Source organism: Lissotriton vulgaris, chromosome 1_1 (genome assembly GCF_964263255.1).
Source record: "Lissotriton vulgaris chromosome 1_1, aLisVul1.2, whole genome shotgun sequence".
Taxonomy (NCBI): domain Eukaryota; kingdom Metazoa; phylum Chordata; class Amphibia; order Caudata; family Salamandridae; genus Lissotriton; species Lissotriton vulgaris.
Genome location: NC_141685.1, coordinates 1,057,102,787 through 1,057,126,606, shown reverse-complemented (window position 1 = coordinate 1,057,126,606; position 23,820 = coordinate 1,057,102,787). Strand labels below are relative to the sequence as shown.

The 23,820-nt window shown below is 45.8% G+C and overlaps 1 protein-coding gene across 3 annotated transcripts in view; it reads right to left on the bottom strand.

The window, feature by feature from the left end:
- Positions 1-348: 348 nt before the first annotated feature.
- The window catches only part of TOM1 (target of myb1 membrane trafficking protein), a 352,338-nt gene continuing 328,866 nt past the window's right edge, over positions 349-23,820 (bottom strand). For all 3 annotated transcript variants that reach the window (XM_086962935.1, XM_086962922.1, XM_086962928.1), the window contains 2 exons: positions 2,853-2,892; positions 349-2,418 (listed from right to left, as the gene is read on the bottom strand). In XM_086962935.1, the coding sequence (XP_086819061.1) occupies positions 2,273-2,418; positions 2,853-2,892 (186 nt within the window). In that variant the 3' untranslated portion in view covers positions 349-2,272. The remainder of the gene's footprint in view (positions 2,419-2,852; positions 2,893-23,820) is intronic.

Below are 23,820 nucleotides of genomic sequence, written 5' to 3'. Positions count from 1 at the left end.
TAAAAAGATGGGGACGCGAGGGGTAGCACCACTGATAGCAAACAAGGTCCTCATCAGAGGGCGCCATGCCACAACACTGGACTAACAATTAGGAATATAAAGTGTAATTTCCTCCCACCATAAGAGCATTAAAACGCTGGCAGCATGGATATTTCAAAGACAACGATCCTGCAGATGAAACATAATCCATTTAATATTGATGTGTGTGTACATGACGCAGACAGCCGGGTGTTGCTTTATTTAGCATGAGAAACAGATTTATCAGCAAGTCATCCATTTTTGTCTTAGCTTGACAGTAGGCAGGGCTTTGTCGTTGCAGGCACACTGATGACGCGACATACCAGGAGATGTATAAATATCTATTTTATTTGATTCAGTGTCTCAGGAGCAATCGTCATTGGAAAGATATGGAAACAAAAAGATTCATCAAAGAGCAACCAAGCGCAACAAAAGCACACACTGCTGCACACAGACAATCTAGCTGTCTACACCCTTGGGCAACAACCTTGATTAGAAATAGGAGTAAGAGGCCAGTAGCAAAATGTGGGCAGTAGACGACCAGAAAAACTCATTTGAACATGATAAACTGAGGAGGCCCAAAATGAACACCAAGGTACCATGTCTCAATAAGAAAGGGTCCTGGCATTAGGGAACGTCCTACAATACCTTCATCAATTGGGGTCACCACTCATTACCTCTCCCCCACAATACCTGTTGAAAGATACCAGCATGCAGATTATTCAAATAAAACAAAAACCTTGCTACCTTAAAGACTTTGATGAAACCGTGCAAGTGTTGATCAAAAATTGAGGATACTGCAGGCAAGCATTAGTCGACGGATGCACCAATTTGGTGGCAGCAGTGGGACTTCTGAATAAGGGCAAGGTAGTGAACAGGAGCACTTGTGTTAGAGGACCCACTGACGAGCTGGTGGCAGAACAGGGGAGCGAGCAGCATTTGGCAGCAGGAGGGCGCTACAGGCACTACAAGGCACTAAACTGCTGAAAATCAGCATCTGGGTGGCATAAATGGTTCCTGATGCTCATTGTCACCACCGAACCCTGATCACAGTGGCGCAAGTGACAACAAGAATCATGAAGCAGGAAGCTAATGATTCAAGAGCTCAGCACCACAGAGCAGCGCACCGCTTAGTTGAGACATATTCTACCTAGTAAAGATTGCAGTGGCTGAACAGCGAGAATATACCCTTTGCACAGAGGTGCATTTTACAGAGGGCCATTCCAATGACAGCTAGCAATTTAAAGGGAGACTGTAGTGGGGTGCCCACGATGTGGAGGAAGACCCTGATGCTGAAAGAGGCAGCCACAGGAGGAGCCCTGGATTTGGTGTGTTACGGGGACCCAGAGTGTGGTGTACTTGTGAGTATCTAGCTAAGTGCCTACTGTTAGTGTACAATGCAGTACTGGGGCAGTTATCACACCAGCAGGAAGGGAATGCTTGCTAACGGATCTACAATTTTGAGCACAGGGCCTTAGGTGATGCAGTAGGATTTGTAAAGGCACTGCGGATTCAAGGCACTCAGTTTGGCAACACAAGTGAGGCACTGCCACTAATTACTACAGTTCTTGTGTCTGCTCAACTGTTGATTACCGTAGCCCAAGGAGAAATCTGCTACACAATTGAAAAATAAAGTGCACTTCTAGTGAAGTGACAGCACTGGGACTCCACCGCGGACAGCTAAGGCACTGATATGGCAAAGAAAGCCGTTTCCTGCAATTGAGAGCTACTGCATTTCTGCAGAGCGCTCACCTCGGTAGCATGGATGGGGATTCTACAAGTGAAAGTCACAATAGTACCAGGAACTTTAGCGACAGACATAAGAATATCTACTACAGTTTTGAATACCCGCTGAAGGAACAGCGCTTGGAGGGCTTTGCTTAAAGACACTGCAGTGCTTCAAACACCTATCTGGTGTCAGAAGTGGGATTCTATAAAAGATACTGACATTGCAATGAGTGTTCAGATTTCTGATGCGTTAAGGCACTGAGAGCAAGCAAGGTGAGTAGCAGGACGCCAACATTAAATGGTACCGTATAATTCTTAAGTGTGCCACTCAACAGCATGTAGCCGCTACAATAGTGAGGAGGGCTTGGGATAAAGCAAGAGTTGCAATATCAGCTCCAGACGCGGGTGGACATCCGTTAGTGGGATACAAAGGCAGTGCTGGTGATGCACTTGTAGGTATTCACCGCTCCCTCCCACTTCGGCAGACCGTTCCTCCCAAGTCATCAGCACATAAAGTCCGAGGGGCTCATAATCCAAACAGGGAGTCTTCTTCTTTCTCACGCTTGCTTGAGTTCGAGTTGAGGACTGGTCTAGGAGGATCGCTGGGTGGAGAGGGGAGCACTGGAAGCCGGTCAGCTGCTTTCGCTCGTGATTCCAAGAACTTGTCAAATTCTGGAAGGGAAACAGACAAGAGCAATCACATGAGAGAAACTACTATGCATTCAGCATCTGATGGAACCACTAGCAAAGTATAAGGAGGGCAGTGTGAAGCCAATATTTCAGATTAGATGAGTCAAAGACAAAGGAAAAAGCCTAACTCAATACAGGAGGAAATGAGAAGTAAAATAATCTCTTCTCTGAAACGCCTTCTGCCTCTAGTGAAACAAGTCCATCGCCAGGGTGAAAATCCATGATCTCCACATCTAAGATAGAAGGTGACTTCTAACCCTTGCAGATTGCCAATTAACATAATGTAATATATTGAATAGTGTGGAAGATACCAAATTCCAACTTTTCACTAAATAAAGCATAACTATGAGGATTATTTTTGGGTGGAGGGGTGCTTAAGGGGTTCATAAACAAAACATCTTTAAGTCAATTGTTACCTTCACTTGTGACCCCTTCAGCATCCTCAGCTTCTTCATCCTGTCAGATAACGAAGAGAAAAGAAAAGGGGCTTACTACAGGCAGAAGGCATGGCTTATACTAGTATGAAGTGTAGTTCCTATAAAGAAAAAGTAAATTTTTTTGCTTTGTGTATCCACCATAAAAGGCCTTTTAAACAAAGTGGGCAAGTAGGACTAGATATTTATAATGTCGGTTTGACCTTTGGAGAACCCACAGCTTGTAAACTAATCCTTATGAAAGTTTGCCTTACATGTACGAAAGGAATATTGGGCGCAACACAACATCTCCAGACATTCTCCAGGAGAGGTGTGGCTCACTGGTTAGAGCTGCAGACTCTGAAGCAGAGATCCGGCCCGGTACCAGGGTTCAAGTCCCGAAGCGGCAGGGTCTTGGGCTCACTGTCCGCGGACTCGATAATTCTCGCCTCGGCGCCTACTCTAATCATGGGTCCCACGCTGCAACTCTGGGCAATAGCTTGCTTAATCTCCACAACGGCCCCTACAACACTGGGATGCCTGGCTTCACCTTGGGGGTGCCCAGGAGGGGCATCTCACAGGGAGAGCCAGGAAGGGTTCCACAGCGTTATACAGCGCCGGAACGCCCCGTTGGGGCAGCGGTGCGCTTTACAAAATACACTACTTTACAAAATACACTACATGAGAAGCCCTAATTGGAGAAGGATCACACCTGTCACAAAGTGATCAAAAGTTACACTGGAACAAAGACTTTACGTGAGACATTAGAGGATAACAATCATGGAAACACAAAGGACGCCACTAATGGGGATAAAAGGTTACAGAAGGGAAATTCACTTATTATCCAATATGCAGCGCAGGTTATAGAGGATTAATTCTCAGGTTGAAATATATTGTTTGTTTGCAATTACAGTCAGTCATAATATATGTTTATTCAAATTTTCGTCTTTAAAACAAAAGTTCTTAAAAACACAAAATGGCAGATAAAATCAGACACAAATTCAATAAAAGGTTCTCAGTCTGACTGTAAAAAATTATTACCAGGCAATAAAAAAACGCCCCAAGGCACAGGTCACATCAAGAAATCTTATTTCGATCAATAATTTAATTGATTGCCCCTACTTGGATATCATATTTTATATAGACAGGTTTTAAAAAGGACTTTCGTTGGGCTAAAACCGCAAACAATCCACAAGGGTGTGAATTAAATCCCCTTTTGCGTTGAGGCCACATTTACAAATTTTTCCTTCATTTAGCAGAGTACTGCATCTTTCAGACATCAGAATATGATTTAATCCACATCTAAATGTCAGGAAACTTCAACACATCTGGATATTAGGGAGTCTCTTCAGATAGGAAAAGGTCTCACCTCCCATCCATTAATTTATCGTGAACGACATATTGTTTCTTCCTCTGGGTGGTAAGATCCTCCTCCCTGGACACCTGTTTTGTTATTCTTCTCAACTCCTCCTTGCTCACGTCTATCGAGTTAGTACCATCTGCTAATTCTATTTTTAATTCACTACAACAAATCCGGATCCTCCCTCTAACTCCGCAGGCCCATGTTAGCTCCCTTTGCAATATATCCCTTTTCCATAACAGAGAGATTTTAGAGACTTCCACACTATCTATTCGTATCCAAAATGTTTTTATTTCTGGATGTGCTAAATGTGTCATTTTCCACTCTAACTAACTCCACCATTGAGGAAGATGGGAGAAAAAGTATTCTTTTTAGACACCTTCCTTCTTCCGGGTCCCAACTCTTTTTGACCCCTATGCAGATCACCTCAGCAGCATATTGAACCTGCGGCCTTATCATGGCCGAATAGGCCACCAGCACTGGACACATGGAGGTCATCCCATTACGGTTATCACATTTCTTTAAACCCCCTACCATTGACAGTGCCTTGGTTTGTGTCGAGGCAAGGTGATCCTTCCATCCTAAATCATGAGCAAACCACACTCCTAAATATTTGTATTTTTTACACCCTCTATTTTGACTTTATATATTACCCAGCACAAGTTTTTCCTTAGCTTCCCTATCGGGGCGCTTCGGTATTTTCCATGATAATTTTTATTTTTTTCTTCTTGCAGTAAGCTGTAAATATATCTAATCTTCTCTTAAGTCCAACTCCTGTCAAATCAACTTACTAAATTGTCCGCATATAAAAGGCAGCTAATATGCATGCCATTCTTTTTTGGGCTGAACGTATTTGATTGACTTAGGACTTAAAGAATATCAGCCAAAAACCAAGAGAATAATGTCGGTGCCAATAGACACTCTTGTCTCTGGACATTTTTTATATTAATTCTCTTGGTAAGGGATCCTTCCCTATCTAGTTCATCTTGGGCCCAATTTTCCAGTGGAGTTTCTTCAAGATTTAAAGCAAATCTGTAAGTATTCCATATGTTAATAATGCTTCCCATAGCAAAGTTTGATCAACAGAATCGATTGCAGAGCTGAGGTCTACAAAACAACAATACACTGCTCTATAGATTCCTTGGCGGCGGCCCAGAAACCAACATAGTGGTCAATCGTGGTTCTCCTTGTAACCACCCTGTTCCAGTGGGATAATAGAGTTTACTTCAGCCCACTCCTTTAACATCCCCAAGAGGATTTTTGAAAAGACCTTTCCACTTACATCCAACAGATTTATTTGCCGGTAGTTTCCTGGGAGGGCATACACTCCTTTCTTATATACAGGTTTGATCACTACTCCCTTCCAAATATTCAGAAATATTCCTGTTGAAAGTATTTCCTGGATGAGGGTATAAAACAAACTGGTCCACTATGCAGTGTTTATTTTTATTATTACTGCTGGCAGGTTATCAGGACCAGCAGCCCGAATAAGTTTTTATATTTCAATTGTTTTCTTGATTGCTAGCTCTGTGAACCTCTATTTTGTCTCCTCCTTAAAAAGGAATCTCATAGGGCACTGAATGGTTGCGGAATCATTGTTATAGGACCCCTCTAGAAATTCTATCCATGCGTCCTCACCCACGGAGTCGGTTTGTCCCTGGGAATTTCCCATCTCACTCTGTACCAACCGCCAAAATGTCCTTATATTTTTGGTTTCTATGGTCTCCATCATTGATTCCCAACATTTTGCATTTGATTACCACTTCTTACTAGCAACCAGATTTTTTAATTCTTTCTTGAAACTGAAAAAACGTAGACCCCGATTTTATTTTGTGTCTTTCGAGCTTCCGAATATTACTTTTTAAGATTCTACATTCTTTTTCAAACCAATTATTCCGAGCCTGCTTCGTTGATTTAAGTCTATTTTGTGTGGTGCTGAAGGTTGGCACTTCTATTTTTAGACAAGAGACTACTTTTTTTAATTATTTCTTCATACCAGGATAGAAAATCTGAGGGTACCGTCCCAGATATTATTCCTTCATATTTATGATGAAGGGCCTTCAATAGGCTTAGATGCTTCTTTGAGAAACTTGTTCTCAAACACTTCAAACATCCAACCTTTAAAGGGAGATCTTTTGTCTGCCTAGGTACAGTATCCAAGTTAACTCCTTCGACGCTGATGACGAGCTGGGCTCGTCATGGCGTAGCCTCCTCGCACGCTGATGACGAGCCCAGCTCGTCACGTAACATGCGTTTTCGCAAAACTCAGCGTGCAAGCGGAATTCCGCTAGCGCGCATGGAGTTAAGGGTTGTACTTAATGGCTAGTGATCACTCCCCTCGGACTGGAGAGCCTCAATCTTTCCAATTAGGTCAAAAGCTCATAACTGTACAAACACACAATCAATTGGGCAATTCTGATTACCATACTGAAACGTTTTCCTTGCAGAAATGTCCCTGGACACTTGACCATTTACGCTCAGAAGGCCTTTAACATAGGGAAGTCTACCAAGGCTACATCCTTCTTTGAGGCCTTGTTTGACAAGAAACAAACATGGTGTATATTAAAAGCAGCTAAACAATCCTCATATTTATCCTCCACCATCGCGGAGACCAGTTTATGGTTAAAATCTCCCTTCAAAATAGTAAGGTCATGGGAGAACTATGCACCTCTATTAACCACATCCTCTATGAACACTTCAATATTTCTTTTGTAATTAGAGATACTTTTTGCATGCATATAGACGTTCAGCATGATGATACATTGCTTTCCCATGTTTGCATTTGCCAATTTTATACCATGTCTTAACTTTCCATACACTTGAGGCGATTTTGGAGGACTTCAAGGTTAACAGTCCCCCGAGGGACTTCCTGAGGTATTACCTACTGCCTTTATGTTGACCCCCATAAAGTTATCTATCTGCGGAGGCTCTCTACACAGCCATGTCTCCTGGAACTACAAAATTGTATACCGCTCAATTATTTCTATAAACACCTGCAACATTATTATTGATTCCAGAAGAACAAGGTTATACTGTGCAGGGAAACCCATCTCTAATCAACATCACTTAAATGTGCCCCTTTACCCACAGCCTCATCCCAAACCAGGCCGTCATACCTATTTTGATCGAAGGGATATCCCCAATAGCTGTATCCATCCTGTTGGAGGAAAATAACTTGAAGTCTATCTTCCTTGCTTTCCTTTATGTGCCTATGTCTGACATGATCCTCCTGCAGACCCCATTTTGATTGATTTGCCTCGAAGGATCTGTGGAATTTCAGAAAACCCTGACTTTTTTAGGTCATATCCCCACATTGGAGACCTCAAACTGCTTTTGATCATTATCTTTGTTAAGCCAACAAAAATCACTATTCTATCAGGAAACCACCATCTCTATCTACACAAAGTGAGAAGATTGTTCCTAGCCCGGGTTCGATGGTCATCTGACAGCATCCATCTAGAACTCCTGGAAGTCAATCAGCCTCATGCTAAAAGACATATAAAATTCTACACAGAGACACTAAGCACTTGCATGAGAAAGCCAGGTGGACCTCTAGTTTCTGAGCTTCAGTGTTGTGAAGTGATACAAAGAATTCAAGAAAGTATAGATAAATCCAAGTAGGATCCACATCTTGGGGTGGGGGGTAATGCAAATAAAAGAACAATCACAGCAGTGATGGGACTTACACTGCAGTACAAACAAAATGCATGTCTGTGTCAAAGACTAAAGGTGATAACTGATTAGGAATTACTGCAAAGTGCATCCTCCTTGATGGATACCCAACAGAGAAAACTCTGGCTCCATTTCCAAGAAAAAAATTGGTAGCTATGCAGCCAAGCTTCTTTTCTGTTTTTAATCTACACAGTAGATTTGTTAGATAGATTGTTTTTAACACTTCTTAATTTACCCCTGAAATTAAGAAACACAAGTTGCTCACCCTTGTCAGCAGATGATTTGTTTATGATAGATAAAACATCAGTAGGGCTTCAAATAAGTTCAACTGCTCTGTGACTTTAATCCAGAGAAAGCTTTTTGGTAATAAATACTACGAAATTTAAGGCCATGTCTATTAGAAAGCATAAATCAAAACTTGAGAAGGCTTGGTTTATAAATAATGAAAAACTAGAAAATGCAGAAGAATACTACTGCTAGAGATATTTGCTGACAGTATGTCTTGTATATTGAACAATTCAAAGCAATTCATTGTTGAAATAGGTCATTTTGACTCGGCAAAGAGTGATTAGACATTTGAAACAACTTTACAAGGTCAACATACCATTCCCCTTGAAGTAAGGTTTAGACTGTGTGGATATTAAAGGGCTTGGTCTGAATTTGTGGAAGTAGAATCAAGAGTCTTGGAGAAATGATTAAGGGTATGGATATGTTTAACAATCAAAGCCATACGATTAAGATCTAATTAATTATGTTGGGTAACCTAGATCTGAGTTTTTATCAGAAGAGAGGGTATAAGTTGCAGGGAGGAGCAGTCAATAAGATGAGTACTATTTTGGGGTGCCGCTCGAGTTAGAGACTCTGTCCCTTGGTGAAGTTTAGCTCGCTACAGGAGTAGCTGGGAGCCAACGCGTCTTCTGGGGGCATTTTCCAGCTGAACCCGGCCGCAGTGGAGGTGAGAGGCGCGGCGAGCGGGACTGCGAGGACCAGCATTCCTGACAACACCGCCAGCTGGTTCCTCTTCCCGCCGCGCCGCGCCCCCTCCAAGTGCCACGCCCCCCTGTTATACTTAGGAGCACTTGGGCACGCGCATCGCGGGACACGCGCGGGGCGGAGAACGGGGCGAAGACCGGGCAAAGAGCGGGCCGTTCTAGGCCATTAGAGGCCGGCAGAGACCGGACCGGGCCACCCCTCTGACGCTCCTTGCCCCTCACCCCCTCTCCGCTCACTCCATAATGGCGACCAGGACTTCACGGAGTAAGTCTGCCCAACAGGGTTCAAGTACTCTGGAAAAATTCTTCCCAAAGGCGAGTGCTCAAATTAACAAATGTCAATCAGTCACGGAAACGCACTTGGAGTTGGGTCCTGAAAGCGCGTTTCTGGATCATGGGGATACTTTTTCTACTGATGTTAGCACACCCATTCTACTGGACGCCACCCACATGTCACTAATGGACAGTATTGATCAGACCATTGAGTCGGTCCTTCAGCAGTTAAGAACTCCATCAACCCAGAGGGATAGTGACTTCCCCCGGCCATCTGGGATCTCTGACCACTCTGCTATTCCGGTTAATACGGGAATAGACTCGCAGGAAGCGGGACAGGTTGCCCTGCTCACAGAGCCTGCAGGCAGCGGAGTGGAACAACCACCAAAAAGGAAAAGGTCCAGGAAACCAAAGAAGGCAAAAAGGGCCAAAGTTGATACAACTGAGCTAAACCAGGATGACAGTACAGACATTTCGGCCTCCCCTGAGCTCATTATATCAGGGTCAAGGTCGGATCACATGGGCTCTCCAGCACCTGCAGCCTTACCATTGCACTCGGGCCCATTTATCTTCGGCGGGGCAACTTCCAATAGCACTGACACATTAATCAATTCACTCACAGCCATCATTAAGAACTTGTTAATCCCCATCTCAGCTAAACTGGACGCCATAGAGAGTAGACTCAAGGCTTTGGACAACAGTCACATAAGGAACAGCCCTGGGTCAGCTACAAATGCTCCTTTAGCTCCCCGGGATCCACCTGGGAATAGACCGTTGTCTCCTGCACCGACCCAGGTTTCAAATACGGTCCTGCTGAGTACAAACGGTGTGCCTGCCCCTCAGACGCACCCTTTGCCATCTTTAGCGTCTAGGCCCCCTGTCCCGGCCCCTTGGAGATCTAAGCCACTTCCTGCTCCCCAATCGAGGGGAGTAGAGACCTCTACCAATGGTCCCACTGGTAATACCACTCCCCCCCATGATAGGCGTAGGGTGGTTAATTTGCCCCCAGAAGCAGTCCCGTACACGGCAATCATGGTGGGAGTACCTGAGCTAACTGGTGACACAAGGGAGCCTCAAGACTCCTTACGCAACAAGGTCATAAGCTGGCTTAGTATTAATAGGCCGCTGCCCCCAAACCTGAAAGGCGAGGTTTTGATGGTTAGGAGGATCCCATGGATTGGCCTTACACCAAAGAATAGGGCAGGGGATTGTATCATTGTAAGTTTCAAAAGCCCACACGTAGCCAACTACATCTGCAATTGGCTTGTAAGGCCTGATAAGTCCAACATTGAATTAGTACCCCTCTCTCACTTCTACCCAAATGTTTGCAACACGGAGGTGGGGAGGGAGAAGGGGTGGACTAGAGTAGGCTTTGCTGTAGATGGCTCACGTTATAGACCAAGGCATTACTTACCACCTGCTCAGGCCAATTTTATACATCACAATAGATTTTCCTGTCTAGATCAGGTCGACTGACCACAAACCGGGGAGACTTCTCTTAGCCTTGGAAAGCTGGTGGATGAGGTGCAAAGTTGGGTGGGATTGAGTGTTGCCCCTGTACCTGAATGCGGTCCACAGGATACCGTTAAAGTTCGAACGCTTATCCCGGATGATAGTCTGGGTCAACAGGGGCCTCCACCTAACATCGGGTCTGACCATATCTCGCAACCTGGGGTGGCGGATTTGGTTGGGCCATCCGCCACCGCGGTTTGTAACACTGCTTTGTCAGACACTTATCCACCCATAGTCATTGCGCAACCTCCTACTGGAGGCCAAGGTACTTTACCGTCAGATCCTGGGTTGAGAATTCTCTCCTGGAATGTGGCAGGAATTGCAAATAAGGAAGGCACACCGGAGTGGGATCACCTAGTAGGTAGCAGTGACATCCTCCTTTTTCAGGAAACATGGGCGAGGGACACCCAAACTAGGAGAGGGTTCGAAACATTTGAAATCCCTGCCAAATGGAGTGGGAGGGGGAGGCCGTCAGGTGGCTTAGCAATCTGGATTGCGAGTCACACTGGGTGCCAGGCGGAACAGGTGCATACGTTCTCGCAGGACATTCAGTGTGTACGGCTCACATGGCCTGGCAAACCACCGTGGGCTATTGTTAATGTCTACTCGCGACCAGTTGCCGCGCCAAATGAATCACCGACCCTAAACGATTTGTCCTCCTTTTTGGGTCAACTTCCGGGAGACTTCAAGGTGGTGCTGGGAGGAGACTTCAATTTCCACTTTGAACCCTTGGAAGGCCTACTGGAGGGTGCCCTTACGGCCGAGGATGACTACTGGGGGGTCCCACCCTCGTCTTCACCCCACCCTAAAGCCTGGTCCCCTCTAGCAATACAACTCATGTCCCTCACCTTGAACTACGCACTCAGGGCTTGCAATGGTTGTACCCCTTCCGATAACCTCTCAGTGTGTACTTTCAACAGAAGGGGCCATGAGTCGAGGCTAGATTATATCATGATAGATATTACACTCTGGCCAAAAGTCCTCGACTTTAGGGTAATAAATAGGTCAGACAGTGACCACAATGCCCTTTGTTTAAACATCCAGTGGCCCCTGCCCCCAGCGGGTACTTCCGCAGAAAATGGAGGTGAAGATACGGGGGAGTTGCTCCTTACAACAAACAGGCGCCGGGTTAAGTGGGGAAAGCTCGTGAGCTCAGAAGATGCCATCAACAAGCTATATGAGTTGGCACTCCCAAGGTTTATGGAGGTGGACGTACTTCTAAACGAACCAAGAACCCCAGAATATAACGAGAAACTGGGTAACATACATCAGGAACTAGTGAGGGATTTGGCGGAGGTATTTCACCCCTTGGTGCCAACCCGAAAGAAAAAGACCCATGTTCCCACCTGGTATACCTCCTCCTGTAGGGCAGCCAAATCTGAGCTCATTGCTGCAATAAAAGAGGGGTCAAATAAGGCCAAGGTACGCGACCTTAGGAAGCATTATAAATCAGTGATGGGGAATGCTAGGACCGAGTGGGACTGGAACCACTGGCAGGACCTTCATGATGCCCTAAAAGTCAGGGACTCCCGGAAATTTTGGGCCCTTGTAAACAATGGGATAGGGGAACTCAAAAAAGCAATTGAACCTAATATTGCCCCCGTGGTTTGGGAGGCCCACTTTGGGGGACTCTACCAAGACACTAACTCCTCCCCTGATATAGCCCTGTTAGCGCCCTTAGGCTCCCAGGACTCTGTCATGGAACTATCCCTGGGGGAGGTGGAGGCTGCCTTGGAGCATTTATCGTTGGGGAAGGCGCCGGGTCTGGATAGGTTACCCGGGGATCTTTTCAGGCATCACCCGGACATCTGGGGTCCGTACCTCCTTATCCTTTTCAATGCCATTCTAGGAGGTATGGCAATCCCTGGGTCCTGGCTGGGGGCAGAGATTGTTCCGATCCACAAGAAGGGATCCACTCTGCTCCCCGCCAACTACAGGCCTATTAGCCTAATAGATGTACCCCAAAAGCTATTTGCGCGCCTTATCCTTAACCATCTCCTGGACTGGGTCGAGGACAATGACATCATGAGCCCCCTCCAGGCTGGCTTCAGAAAGAACACGTCGACCATGGATCAGATCTTCCGCCTCCTCCTCCTCTATTGGAAGACGGTAACGTTAGAGGGGGGAAGACTGTACATGGTCTTCGTGGATCTGAGGTCAGCCTTTGACCTAGTCCCTAGAAGGAAATTATGGGAGGTTTTGCAAAAGCTAGGAGTACCCCCTCAGCTCCTCAGCATTATCATCAGGTTGCATGAGAACAACTATGCACAAGTGAGGTGTGGGAGGGATGGTAAGCTCTCGGGCAAATTCTCGGTCCATCGAGGAGTTAGACAGGGCTGTGTCTTGGCGCCGACCCTGTTCTGTCTTTTCATTAATAGCGTCATTCAACATCTTGATAACGTTAAGGACAATGATGCCCCGCTCCTGGCAGGCAGGAGGGTCCCGGCAATAATGTTTGCTGACGATACCCTCCTGCTTTCCAAATCCCCCATGGGGATTCAGAGGATTGTGAACGGTTTCGGCCTTTTCTGTCGCCAACATGGGCTGGAGGTGAACACGGAAAAGACTAAGTTCATGATCTTCAACCCCCCCACCAAAACTAGACCCAATCCTACACTGGGGGAAGTTAGTCTTGAGAGGGTCTCAACCTTTATATATTTGGGGGTAAACTTATCATGGGACTGCCAGATAGCGAGATCCAGGCTGAAACTGTCCCAGTTATCGGGTGCACTCCTGAAGGTGGCTAATAAGTCCACCTTTAAGCCTGTAAGCCCGGCTCTGGAAACATACAGGTCCCAAGCCAAGGCAGCAGCCATGTATGGCAGTGAGTTATGGGGACACAAAGCAGGGAAGGCTTTGGCAGGTGTGGAAAATAGTTTTCTAAGACGCTTACTTGCTCTCCCGCAAGGTACGCCACTCCTCCCCTTAAGACTGGACTTGGGCCTTCCCTCTATCGCTGAAGATCTTCTGTCGAAACCCGTGAAGTTTTGGCATCGGTTATGGACCACCGAGGAACTGCACCATTATAGACAGGACCTTATTCATGTAATGAGGCTGAATGGTAACAACAAAATTCCCTGGCTGGCTTTTATCAAGACGGAATTGTTTAGTATGAACTTGCCAGACTTATGGGATGATCCAGCTCAGGGCTGTCAAAGGATTACACGTAAAACTCTTGCCCAGCTGTATAAGAACAAAAACCTCGCCCACATGGATAACGCTCATAATAGTGGCACCTTGACGGCACGTTTTATGGAATCCAAAAATTCTTATGCTTTTGAACCTTTTATGGATTTTATCTTTCCTCTCTTGGCGAGGAAATTGTTCGTGCAATGGAGGTTTGGTACACTCCCCACCAAAGTATTCACCTACAAATGGTCCACAGGGGGTGACAAACTTTGCCCATGCTGTAAAGCCCAGGATGAAGATGACCTACACATAATGTTTGTATGCCACGCTTACCAGAGACCCAGGAAACGCTGGATAGCACCGCTCTGTCGGAACCTGGGCTTCAGGAAGTACTTACAGGCCTACAGGGTCATGAAAACTAACACTCTGGGCCATATTGTCTTTGCTGTTTCAAAATTTTTAATGGCAGCGTGGATAATAAGGAAGAAAATGTCCCCCTGAACTGGTACTACCTTGCACTCCCTACTCCATGCTGGTTCAGTAGAATCTTTTTATATGTAAATACTGTGTTTTAAATGTATGTATTGTATTTTACTGCATCTTTTATGGCCTATGTGGCCGAAATAAAGAATTTTTGGAATTTAGTACTATTTTGTAGAATTCTCCTCAAACATTTATGCATTCTTTTATGGAACATGTTAACTTTGCCCTCACTGAATTTGATATTGATTTGACAAGTCATTCACCTAGGGCGAAGAGAGCTAGTATGCAGGTTCAGTAATGTAAGGAAAGCATCTTGATGTAATAGTATGTGTTATTTGCCCTGGTATGTACCCTAGTGAGTGAATTAACAATGCAGAGTTGTTTGACTCTGATTCAAGAACCTCCTAAGCACTGTTCTTATTTATTAATTTGCTAGCAGAGAGTTGGCCTTTCACTTTTGGCAAATTATGAGACCTCTTAAGCAGTGCCAAGGAAACCATGGCACCTATATTCAATCGATAATTGGGACAGATTAATTCTTACTCCAGCAGTAATCGTGTCCTTCCTTTGGTGGTTCCAAGTGTAGAACCTACTGCAGGATGTTCATTTACTTCAGGACATTCCAACTCAAACAAGAGACACAAAAGCCTCCTAGATGTGCTGGGGAGTTCAGACGTATCACCTTCAGTTACAAGCAATATGGTCATAAAGAAAGACTTCCATTACATAACCTTCAACTCTAGCTCTAAAATTCTCATTTCACGTGTTAAAACAAACTCATTGCTTGAGCAAATAAACAAGACAACAACAATGTACTATTAGAACATGCAGGACCCAGGACCGTACATTTCAGAGCACAAAATATGTGGAAAACGGTTTATAGCCAGGAAGAGAAACGCTTGAACTACAGACATCCAGCATTTGCTTCTATCAAGCAACTCACAGCAACATAATTCCAAGAGCAGGTCAAAGTTAGCAAAGTAGGTGGTTATTTTTTTACCCTTGTTCCGCCCAAACCTTCAAGAACTTCCTATTATCTATAACTGCTTCAGCCCAAGCAATGACCGTAATCACCAACTTACTATCTTCTCACAACTTTATGGAATAACTCAACATACCATATATGTCACTGCTCATCCAGAAGAACAAGCAGCCTCTCTACTAGACCTACCAGCAGCATTTAACACCATTGACACCACACCATCCTACAAAAAAAACATGAATTCAGCATGGAAGAAATTACCCTGGACTAGATAACCGCCTAGCTATCTGACAGATCGAGCATCCTCCCACTTCCCCTATTAACATAACTATGTATCAGGCCAGACATCCCTCAAAGATCAATCATTGCCCCACTCCTCTTCATATTACAACCACGCTAAATGCACTCAAATCATCCTAAAACTGGAAAACCTAAGGGATCCGGCCTCTCAAGACTAAATCAGTGTCTCTGAGTAGGTAACCAAATGGATGCTGACTGCCGTAAACTTAACTCATCAAAAACAAATACCCTTACACGAGGAGACTGGAACAGTGTCCATACCTCATCTATCTGATCTCAGGAATTTGGAGCACCACCAGCAGCATCAACATAATTGAGAAACCTGGGAGTGATCATCATCTAAGCCTATCCCTGGTCCGCTAAATATACCAAGTCATGAGAAGAGCCTTCCACACCATGCATACTCTACAAGAGATTTTCCTACATCTTAGATTCCAGCAGAAGTTCTAGGTACCACTGACATCATATTATCAGGTTTTGACTATGCAAATGGACCTTACCAGAGTGCCCCATTTGCATTTCTGCAACAACTACAAAGAAACAAGAATGCAGCAGCAAGATTACCACTACATGTTTGCCTATGTGACCACATCTCAGGCCTTATAAGCATTTCCTTGGCTACCCATTGCGGTTGTGCAACTTTCAAGACATCATACGTGAATCATAGGACCATTGATGGCAAAGGCCAACTCTCATACAAAGAAAGCTAAAAAGATATTCACAGAAGGGATCTCTCCATTCTAGGCTTCCACCACAATGGAATGTATCAGCAACACGAAACATAGTTTGGACCCATGTCTCTGTGCAAGTGGCTAAATTCTCAGACGCTCTATTGGTGAAGATAAGAATTGTCTAAAGCCACCTGCAATTCGGGAAGGCTGTGAAGGAATGGCTCTTCCCAAGATGATGCATATATAACTATACCCAACACTTGCACACCGGTAGAAACAAAATATTATGATCTGTACTGACTTTGCAGGGTATGTACTATAGTTACATACATTAGTGTTACATAGTAACACTTCAAGCCTTCAGCAGCCATAAACTGTGCCCAGTTCCTGTCATTTATATATATAAAAACGAAAGTATGTCTGTTTGTCCTTTATGCATTACTACACCATTCATCCGATCGCCATGAAACTTTGGGAAGTTGTTGGGTACACTCCAGCGAAGGTTTCTGGCAATAAATATATATATGTATATAATTGTTACAATTTGTTGAGTACACTCCCGCGAAGAATTTCTGGCAAAAAATAAAAATGTTAAATATCAGCCCACCGGCCCTCATAATCTTTCCAATACTGAACGTTTACAGTTTACGGTGCGACTCGCTTTTGCAATGACCATCAACAAAGTACAAGGACGGGGGAGGAGCCTAGCGACGAACGAAGATGGCCGCATAAGCTCTCGGCTCCGTCGACCTCCTCCTGCTGCTTGAATATCCTGCTACAAATCCTGCTTTTTCGCCTCACCCCCGTGTGGGTGACCCGTTGCCGATACTGGTGGTGTGGTCCTGGGAAACTTACGGCCCGGATTGCCGGAGTTACATCGAGTGGAAGTTCTTGGCCTAACGCTGACCGAGAGCCGGGACCTCGAGTACTGACCCTGCCGGGTTGCAGTGCAACAACGGCGGCCGGGGGATCCAGACACTGTCCGGTCGATAGAAGTGGAGAGCAACCTGCCCCTGGATTGGTGGAGAGCCTGCGGTTCTACCCGCATTGTGGAGGTGTAATGATCCTGTGAGTGGCTGAGAGGTCGGGGGTCCCCTTCTCGGCGTTCCCTTCCCGCAGGGGTGGGGCCCCCTTCCGAGAGGCCCCAGTGGCGGTGCGTCCATTAAGGGCGCTGGGGCGTTGCCCCCCTACCAGCCGTCCGGACCGCAGCTCCCTCGGCTTTTGTGAACTTAAGTAAACTGAACTCTTAGTCAGTTTACTTAAGTTCAGTCCGAGATCGATGCATCATGACAATGCCTGTGAGATAGCATGACGTCGGACCGCCCACCTGGGCGGCCCGACCCCGACGTCATGCTAACTGACAGGCATTTACTTTGTCACACCAGGGGCAGCAGCACAAGTGCGCGTGAGTGGGGACGGAGGGCCAATTTGTCTCCGTGCCCACGCATGCGCACTAGTGCCTGCTGTGGCTGGCACAAGGCTCAAGCCTCCGTCTTTTAATGGGCTGGGCGGGCAGAGAGTAACTGTGCCCTAAGGCGCCAGGATTGGCTGTGGAGGATCGGCGGATGTTCCTGTAGGCGGCTAGGCGCCAACAGCAATGGGACCGGACCCCGGAGCACAGACGGCGCGGACCTGGTAAGTTTTGAAAAGTTTCATTTTAACCCCCGGCCCTGCGCGACATGACCCAGGCTAATGTAAGCATACTGCTTTAAAACTAGTGTTCTCCTGGTGGTGGGTGGGTGATTAATGTTAAGACTAGAAACGGAGTTTTGAGTGATTCGGGAATCGGCCGCATTTTCTTTTCAATCCTGCATGCTCGCAGCAGTATATTTATAGATAGATTTCTGGCACGGAACCGCTTTTCTCCCTCATCTGATGGCAATATCCGAGGCCCTGGTGCCTCGGGCTCTGTAGTGTGGCCGGCAGGTTGGAGCAGCCAAGTGGAAGCATCGTCTGCAGAGTTGCAGATGGTAAAAGATTTTATGACAGGCCCAAGCATGAGGTCAAGCCAGCTTCCTTTCCAGCTAGAGAAATTCTTCATAAAACAGAATGTTGCCAGGGTGACGGAGCGACGTGCCATGCTGGGACATGAACATAAAGGACTGCAGGTGTTGGTAGTTCAGCGGGATAACACACCCGCTGCAGAGAGATCTGCGTGTTACTAAAAATCACTAGTAGGAAAGAGGTTCACTCGGATTGTCATCGTCTGAGGTTAGTTAAACGTTTATAGCTGCAATCGGCACGTTATTTATATTAAGCTACAGGTCCGAGTAACACATACATCCTGTGCTTGAAATGGAAAAATAGAAGTGCAGGTACTCTGTACCAGAGTACCTGCTAGTTTTTGAATAGTGCCAGCACTCTTCAATTAAAAGCATTACGTGTCTCTGGGGATTGCCTGTACTCTCCCATTGAAAGTATTACATCTGCCTTGATACACACGTATTAACCTCTTTTTACACATCTGCAAAGGGCTTCTAGTAACACAGCACACCCAGAGAGAAGAGAGAAAGTTGGAGGGGGGAGAGGGCGAGTCAGGGGAACAGGTTCTTCTTTGATGGAATACCAGATGAAAATAAAGCGCATTTAGATTTTAGCCCATTACTACCTTTTGGAGACAAGTTCATGGGGAGCCAGGAAACTTATTTGTCGATGTTTGTTTTGGTTTGCCTGGCTCTAACAGATCGTGGTTGAATGATGTCAGTCTTCGGGGCGCAAACACGGCTGGGGGCAATTGCTGAACGTCTTCGCATGCAGTGACTAACAGCCTACAACTACAATAACGCCAGTGTCTGTGGGGAGGTTGCTTGCATTCTCGGGTCTGTGCTAAGCACCCCCACCTGCTCAGAGGCCCCAGCAGACGTGGTGTTATCTACTGTAGTCTGTCACCAGGCAATGCCAGGCCTAGACAGGCTGTAATAAAGGAAACCTATTGAGTGCAGTGCAGTGAAGGGTGAGTGATGTCTGTGTGAGTGCAGGGTGAGTGATGTGTGTGTGAGTGCTGGGTGAGCAGTGTGCCTGTGTGAGTCCAGGGTGAGTGATGCCTGTGTGAGTGCAGGGTGAGTGATGTCTGTGTGAGTGCAGGGTGAGCAGTGTGCCTGTGTGAGTCCAGGGTGAGTGATGCCTGTGTGAGTCCAGGGTGAGTGATGCCTGTGTGAGTCCAGGGTGAGTGATGTCTTTGTGAGTGCAGGGTGAGTGATGTCTGTGTGAGTGCAGGGTGAGCAGTGTGCCTGTGTGAGTGCAAGGTGAGTGATGTCTGTGTGAGTGCAGGGTGAGCAGTGTGCCTGTGTGAATCCAGGGTGAGTGATGTCTGTGTGAGTGCAGGGTGAGCAGTGTACCTGTGTGAGCCCAGAGTGAGTGATGTGGATGGGTGATTGCTGGCTTAGTAATGTGTCAGGGAAGGGTGAGTAATGGGTCTATGAGTGCAGGGTGACTGTGCCTATGTGAATGCAGGGCGAGAGATGTATCTGTGCAAAGAGACTTGTCTGGCTACTCCCAGAGATGTATTCGCCAAGCCACCTCTTTCTCAAATGTGCTTGAGAATACACCATTTGCCCACCCTTTTTTCAAAATGTTCTCGTGGGAGAACCCCCGAACCCCCCATAGGTGGTTCGGCCTTGCTTGCTGCACTCGCTCGCCACAGTGCAGTATTTACGCCCCACCACTTTCAAATGTCACCAGCCGCCACTGAGAGGCCCTATCGTTGCTGGACTGTGTGCCTCCTGCCCTTCTTTTAGTTTGACTGGACTTCCTTTTTTCTCTCTCCCTGGGTTGGGGGTCAGTTTTTCGGGTTACTGTTTGGGCGGTGCTGGGACTGTGGCCGCTCAGTCTCTCCTGTCATTGGATTCATCAGGTGGGGCATTAGTCGGGAGTTTTCAGAAATGTATGCTTGCTTATATTGTTCGCTTCAAAATGTTGCCGTCTCTGCAGTTGGACATGCTTCCCAGCCCACCCGGTGATTGTATCTACTTTAGATCCCGCAGCCGGCCCCCTCCTGTTCTCTTTTCTCTCTTTCCATCTCGTTAACATATGGAACTGTATTACGTATTTACCGTGTATATCCTGTTTTATTTTTAAAAAATTGACCTCTCTAATCCTGAGATGCTCTCCTGGGTGTGCCGAAACAGTCCGATTTTCTATGTTATTTGCTGCCATGCCTCCGGGATGTTTGGCTGAATAGCTGTGTGCACCCCTTTCTAAATAAAGGTCCTCCAAAAATTTAAAAAAAAAACAAAAAAACAAAGTACAAGGACAATCGCTACAAGTGTGTGGACTAGATTTGGAGAATCTGTGCTTCTCACATGGAAAACTGTTTGTGGCCAGCTCACGCGTCGGAAAACCTTCTGATTTATTTGTGTACGCACCAGACAGAAAAACTAAAAATACTGTGTATCCAACAAGCACTCGAATAAATAAACAGAATTAAAACAACACTTTAAAATGTTTTCCATATTAAAATGAATAAATTTCAATAAAAAAGACACAATGTAAATTGAATGTTATCATAACAAGTTTCCTTAAATTTCCTTTCTTCTGAGATCGCAGCAAAGTGCGACGGGTAAACTAGTAATCCATAAAGGCAAGCTTTCATGCAAGCAAATCTCAGAGAGATTAACAGAAGAGCAAATAAATCTGTGTCACGCCAAAGTCGACCTGCCAAGACCACCATAAAAATGAATACATATGAAGGTGGGCACAGCTAGAAGGGCCACCGCCTCAAGTGTTAAGTGTAATATGATATACAACTATTAGCACACTTAATTCTGTTTAAGGCATACCTGAATTATTTGAACTTCAAAAAACCTTTTTTATTTGGGAAGACCTCCTTCGATACTTGGACGGATCATCTTCTTTGTGAACATGGTTGTGAAGGATAAATCCTGAGTCTATCAGACCCTTGATCTGGCCACACACCCTCAGGCTGTGCCTGTCCCTCCCAATCACCTCTTGGTACTGCTTGTCTGCCACTCCTGGACTAACCAGAAGAGTTGTGCAAGACCCATTAGTATGTGTCCACCTGCATACACATAAGGATTCATCCATATGTGTACCTACCTGGATCACTTTAAATGCTCCTCTACTTCACCCATGCACGATAAACATACCAGAGCACATAGATGTCCCCCACTGTAATAGTCGAGCCAGACAAAGCCACAACGCGCATCAGGCACTCCATCCTGATCCCAGATCCTTAAACAAATACACCATGTATCAACATCTCTCAGCACGAGCTGTCTTTGCAATTAGTTAGAGGCTGATCACCACAACTAAAGCAGCCACCCAACCCACCGCAATCATAAATCTATACAACATTGGAAAGAGAAAGGTTCACTCCAGCAACTGTACCCCTGACGACCACTTAATTGCTCTGGCAACCACTTAATTCCTCGGACAACTCCTAAATACGTCCGACAGCCTCTTCAAATCTCTGAAAGGCATCCTTCCCAGACTAAAAAACAAATGAAATGAGTGTTGCCGAATGCTGGTTCGGTGATACCTCCTAAAGCATCTCAAGTCCCTAACAAAACCTAGGTTTAAGGCAGCTAATGATCTGTGATAATTAACACATTACAACAGCGGGTACCACTGTTCGAACACTTGACACTTCAGTGGCTGGTTCTGCAACACTCCAAATGCACAAGCCCCACCACAAAAGCCATTGATCAAGCATGTGGATACATATACGTGAGTGTCTCTTTTCCCTCGAGAAGATTACTGGTAGTTCCTTTCGACTACTTTGTACGAAAGGAATTCCTTGTCGTGGGTTAAGAATTTTACCACACCTTCTTTCCTATTACTTAAGTCTCGTTTTGAGTGGAACAAAGGGGCAATTCTCAGATTCATTGTTGAGACTTTGCTTGGTTGTGAGTGCAAATAGCAAAGCATAGTTAAATGTACCTGCTAGTTACCTGCCTAGTTCATAAGCCTTCCAAAGATAGATTGCTCTGCTCTCAGCTTTAAATGCAGCGCAGTGGATACCAAGGCACTTTCTTGCATAGCAACAGCGGCTGACAGCAAAGAGTGCTACCTCATGAGCCCCAGATCAAATTACACAACGTGCTTGTGCACATGGGTCAGCCCCACGTGCTCAGTACTACTGGCTTCACATCATAAACCTGAAATTCAAGTTGCAACGGGGAGTGAGCCAGAGGCTGGGTTCAAAATGTCTGACTCACAAGGCTACTATTACCAGCTGGGTGGGTAAAATTCAGGGGCGGCGACTCCTCAAGAGCAGAGGAGTGTTGCCCTGCCCGCTGCCAGCACTGCAAGCAAACTTAAATAAATATAGTGGCATGTCAATGCTATTTTATTTATTTGCCACCATACCGGCTCGCGTTGTGTACAGCGCGAGGTTGGGGGCAGGGCTGAATCCTGCAAACGCAAGATGACAGCACAAGTCTGCAGTGCACATGTTGGATTGGCCAGCCGTCTTCGGCCGGCCAGCCTGACAACCGCAGTGTAGAGCCAGCAATCCAAAGGCTGTGAAATAGCCCGGAGATTGATGGCAGAAGCCCCCAGCCTCAAAATGAGCACTGAGTTAGCCTCCTCCATCCAATCCTGGAGCTACTCTCCGGCTGATGAGAGTAGCTCCAAAACTGGTTGGTTCGCGTTCCACTGAGCAGGATGGGAAGTCACAGGACAACCAAGATCCCATTCCCGCCAGAGAAGTGCAGAATCAGCCATGCTCCCGCTCCATATGGTGAGCAGTGCGCCATCACGCCCACCATAATTTTTTAATGCTAGCCGCCACTGGTATAATTCAACCTCCGGGACAAATGTGCGGGGGGAAAGATGGCAATACACAGTGCATTGCACTACATGGTAATGTGATTCATTATATCCCTGCCACCCTTATGCAATCAATTACATCAAACCCACATACAGCAATTGATAGGAATGATTTGTGGGCTCACAAACAACATTCTTTCAATATATCAACATCTCTTACATCAGATGAAAATTCATGGTCATGTTTTACACTGGTTTCGGAACTGTGCCATCGGTGGCGGACAGGGAGCTAAAAGCAACGCTGGAAAATGTGTTCATACTAGCTCCCTAGTGTACAGAGTAAATCCGATAATCTCTAGGAAGATTTGGAGGGGTGAGGAATGATATCCTAGTATACAAGAAACCGGTTTGCGTTCCCTCAGGGCTGTATGACAGGCAGAACATTTGATGATCTCTCCATCCATCCACCTCTAAAAGCAGCCCTCGTGTTCACAGCCTAGGCTTTTCAATATGACCTGGCCAACCCCGAGCGTGATCAGCGCACATGCCTAGCATTTAAAAAAACACTCAATATAGGAGAGATCACCAAACAACTGTGATGGTATAATGCTGGAATTCATACACATATTTACATTATTTTAGGGAAATTACAGATGCCTTTTGGAAGGACCACCTTCTGAAACCCGAAGAGAACGCGCAGATCTAGGTCTTGAGCCTCCCATAAGACTCTTGTCGCGAAGCATGTGCCCTGTGTTAATGTCTATGATGCACTCACTCTGTATTAGAGATGGTTTGTTAAAGTCAGTGGTAGCAAAAAACCTGCAGCTGTTTTAATATAGTATACCTTTTATAATAAAAACCAGCTAGT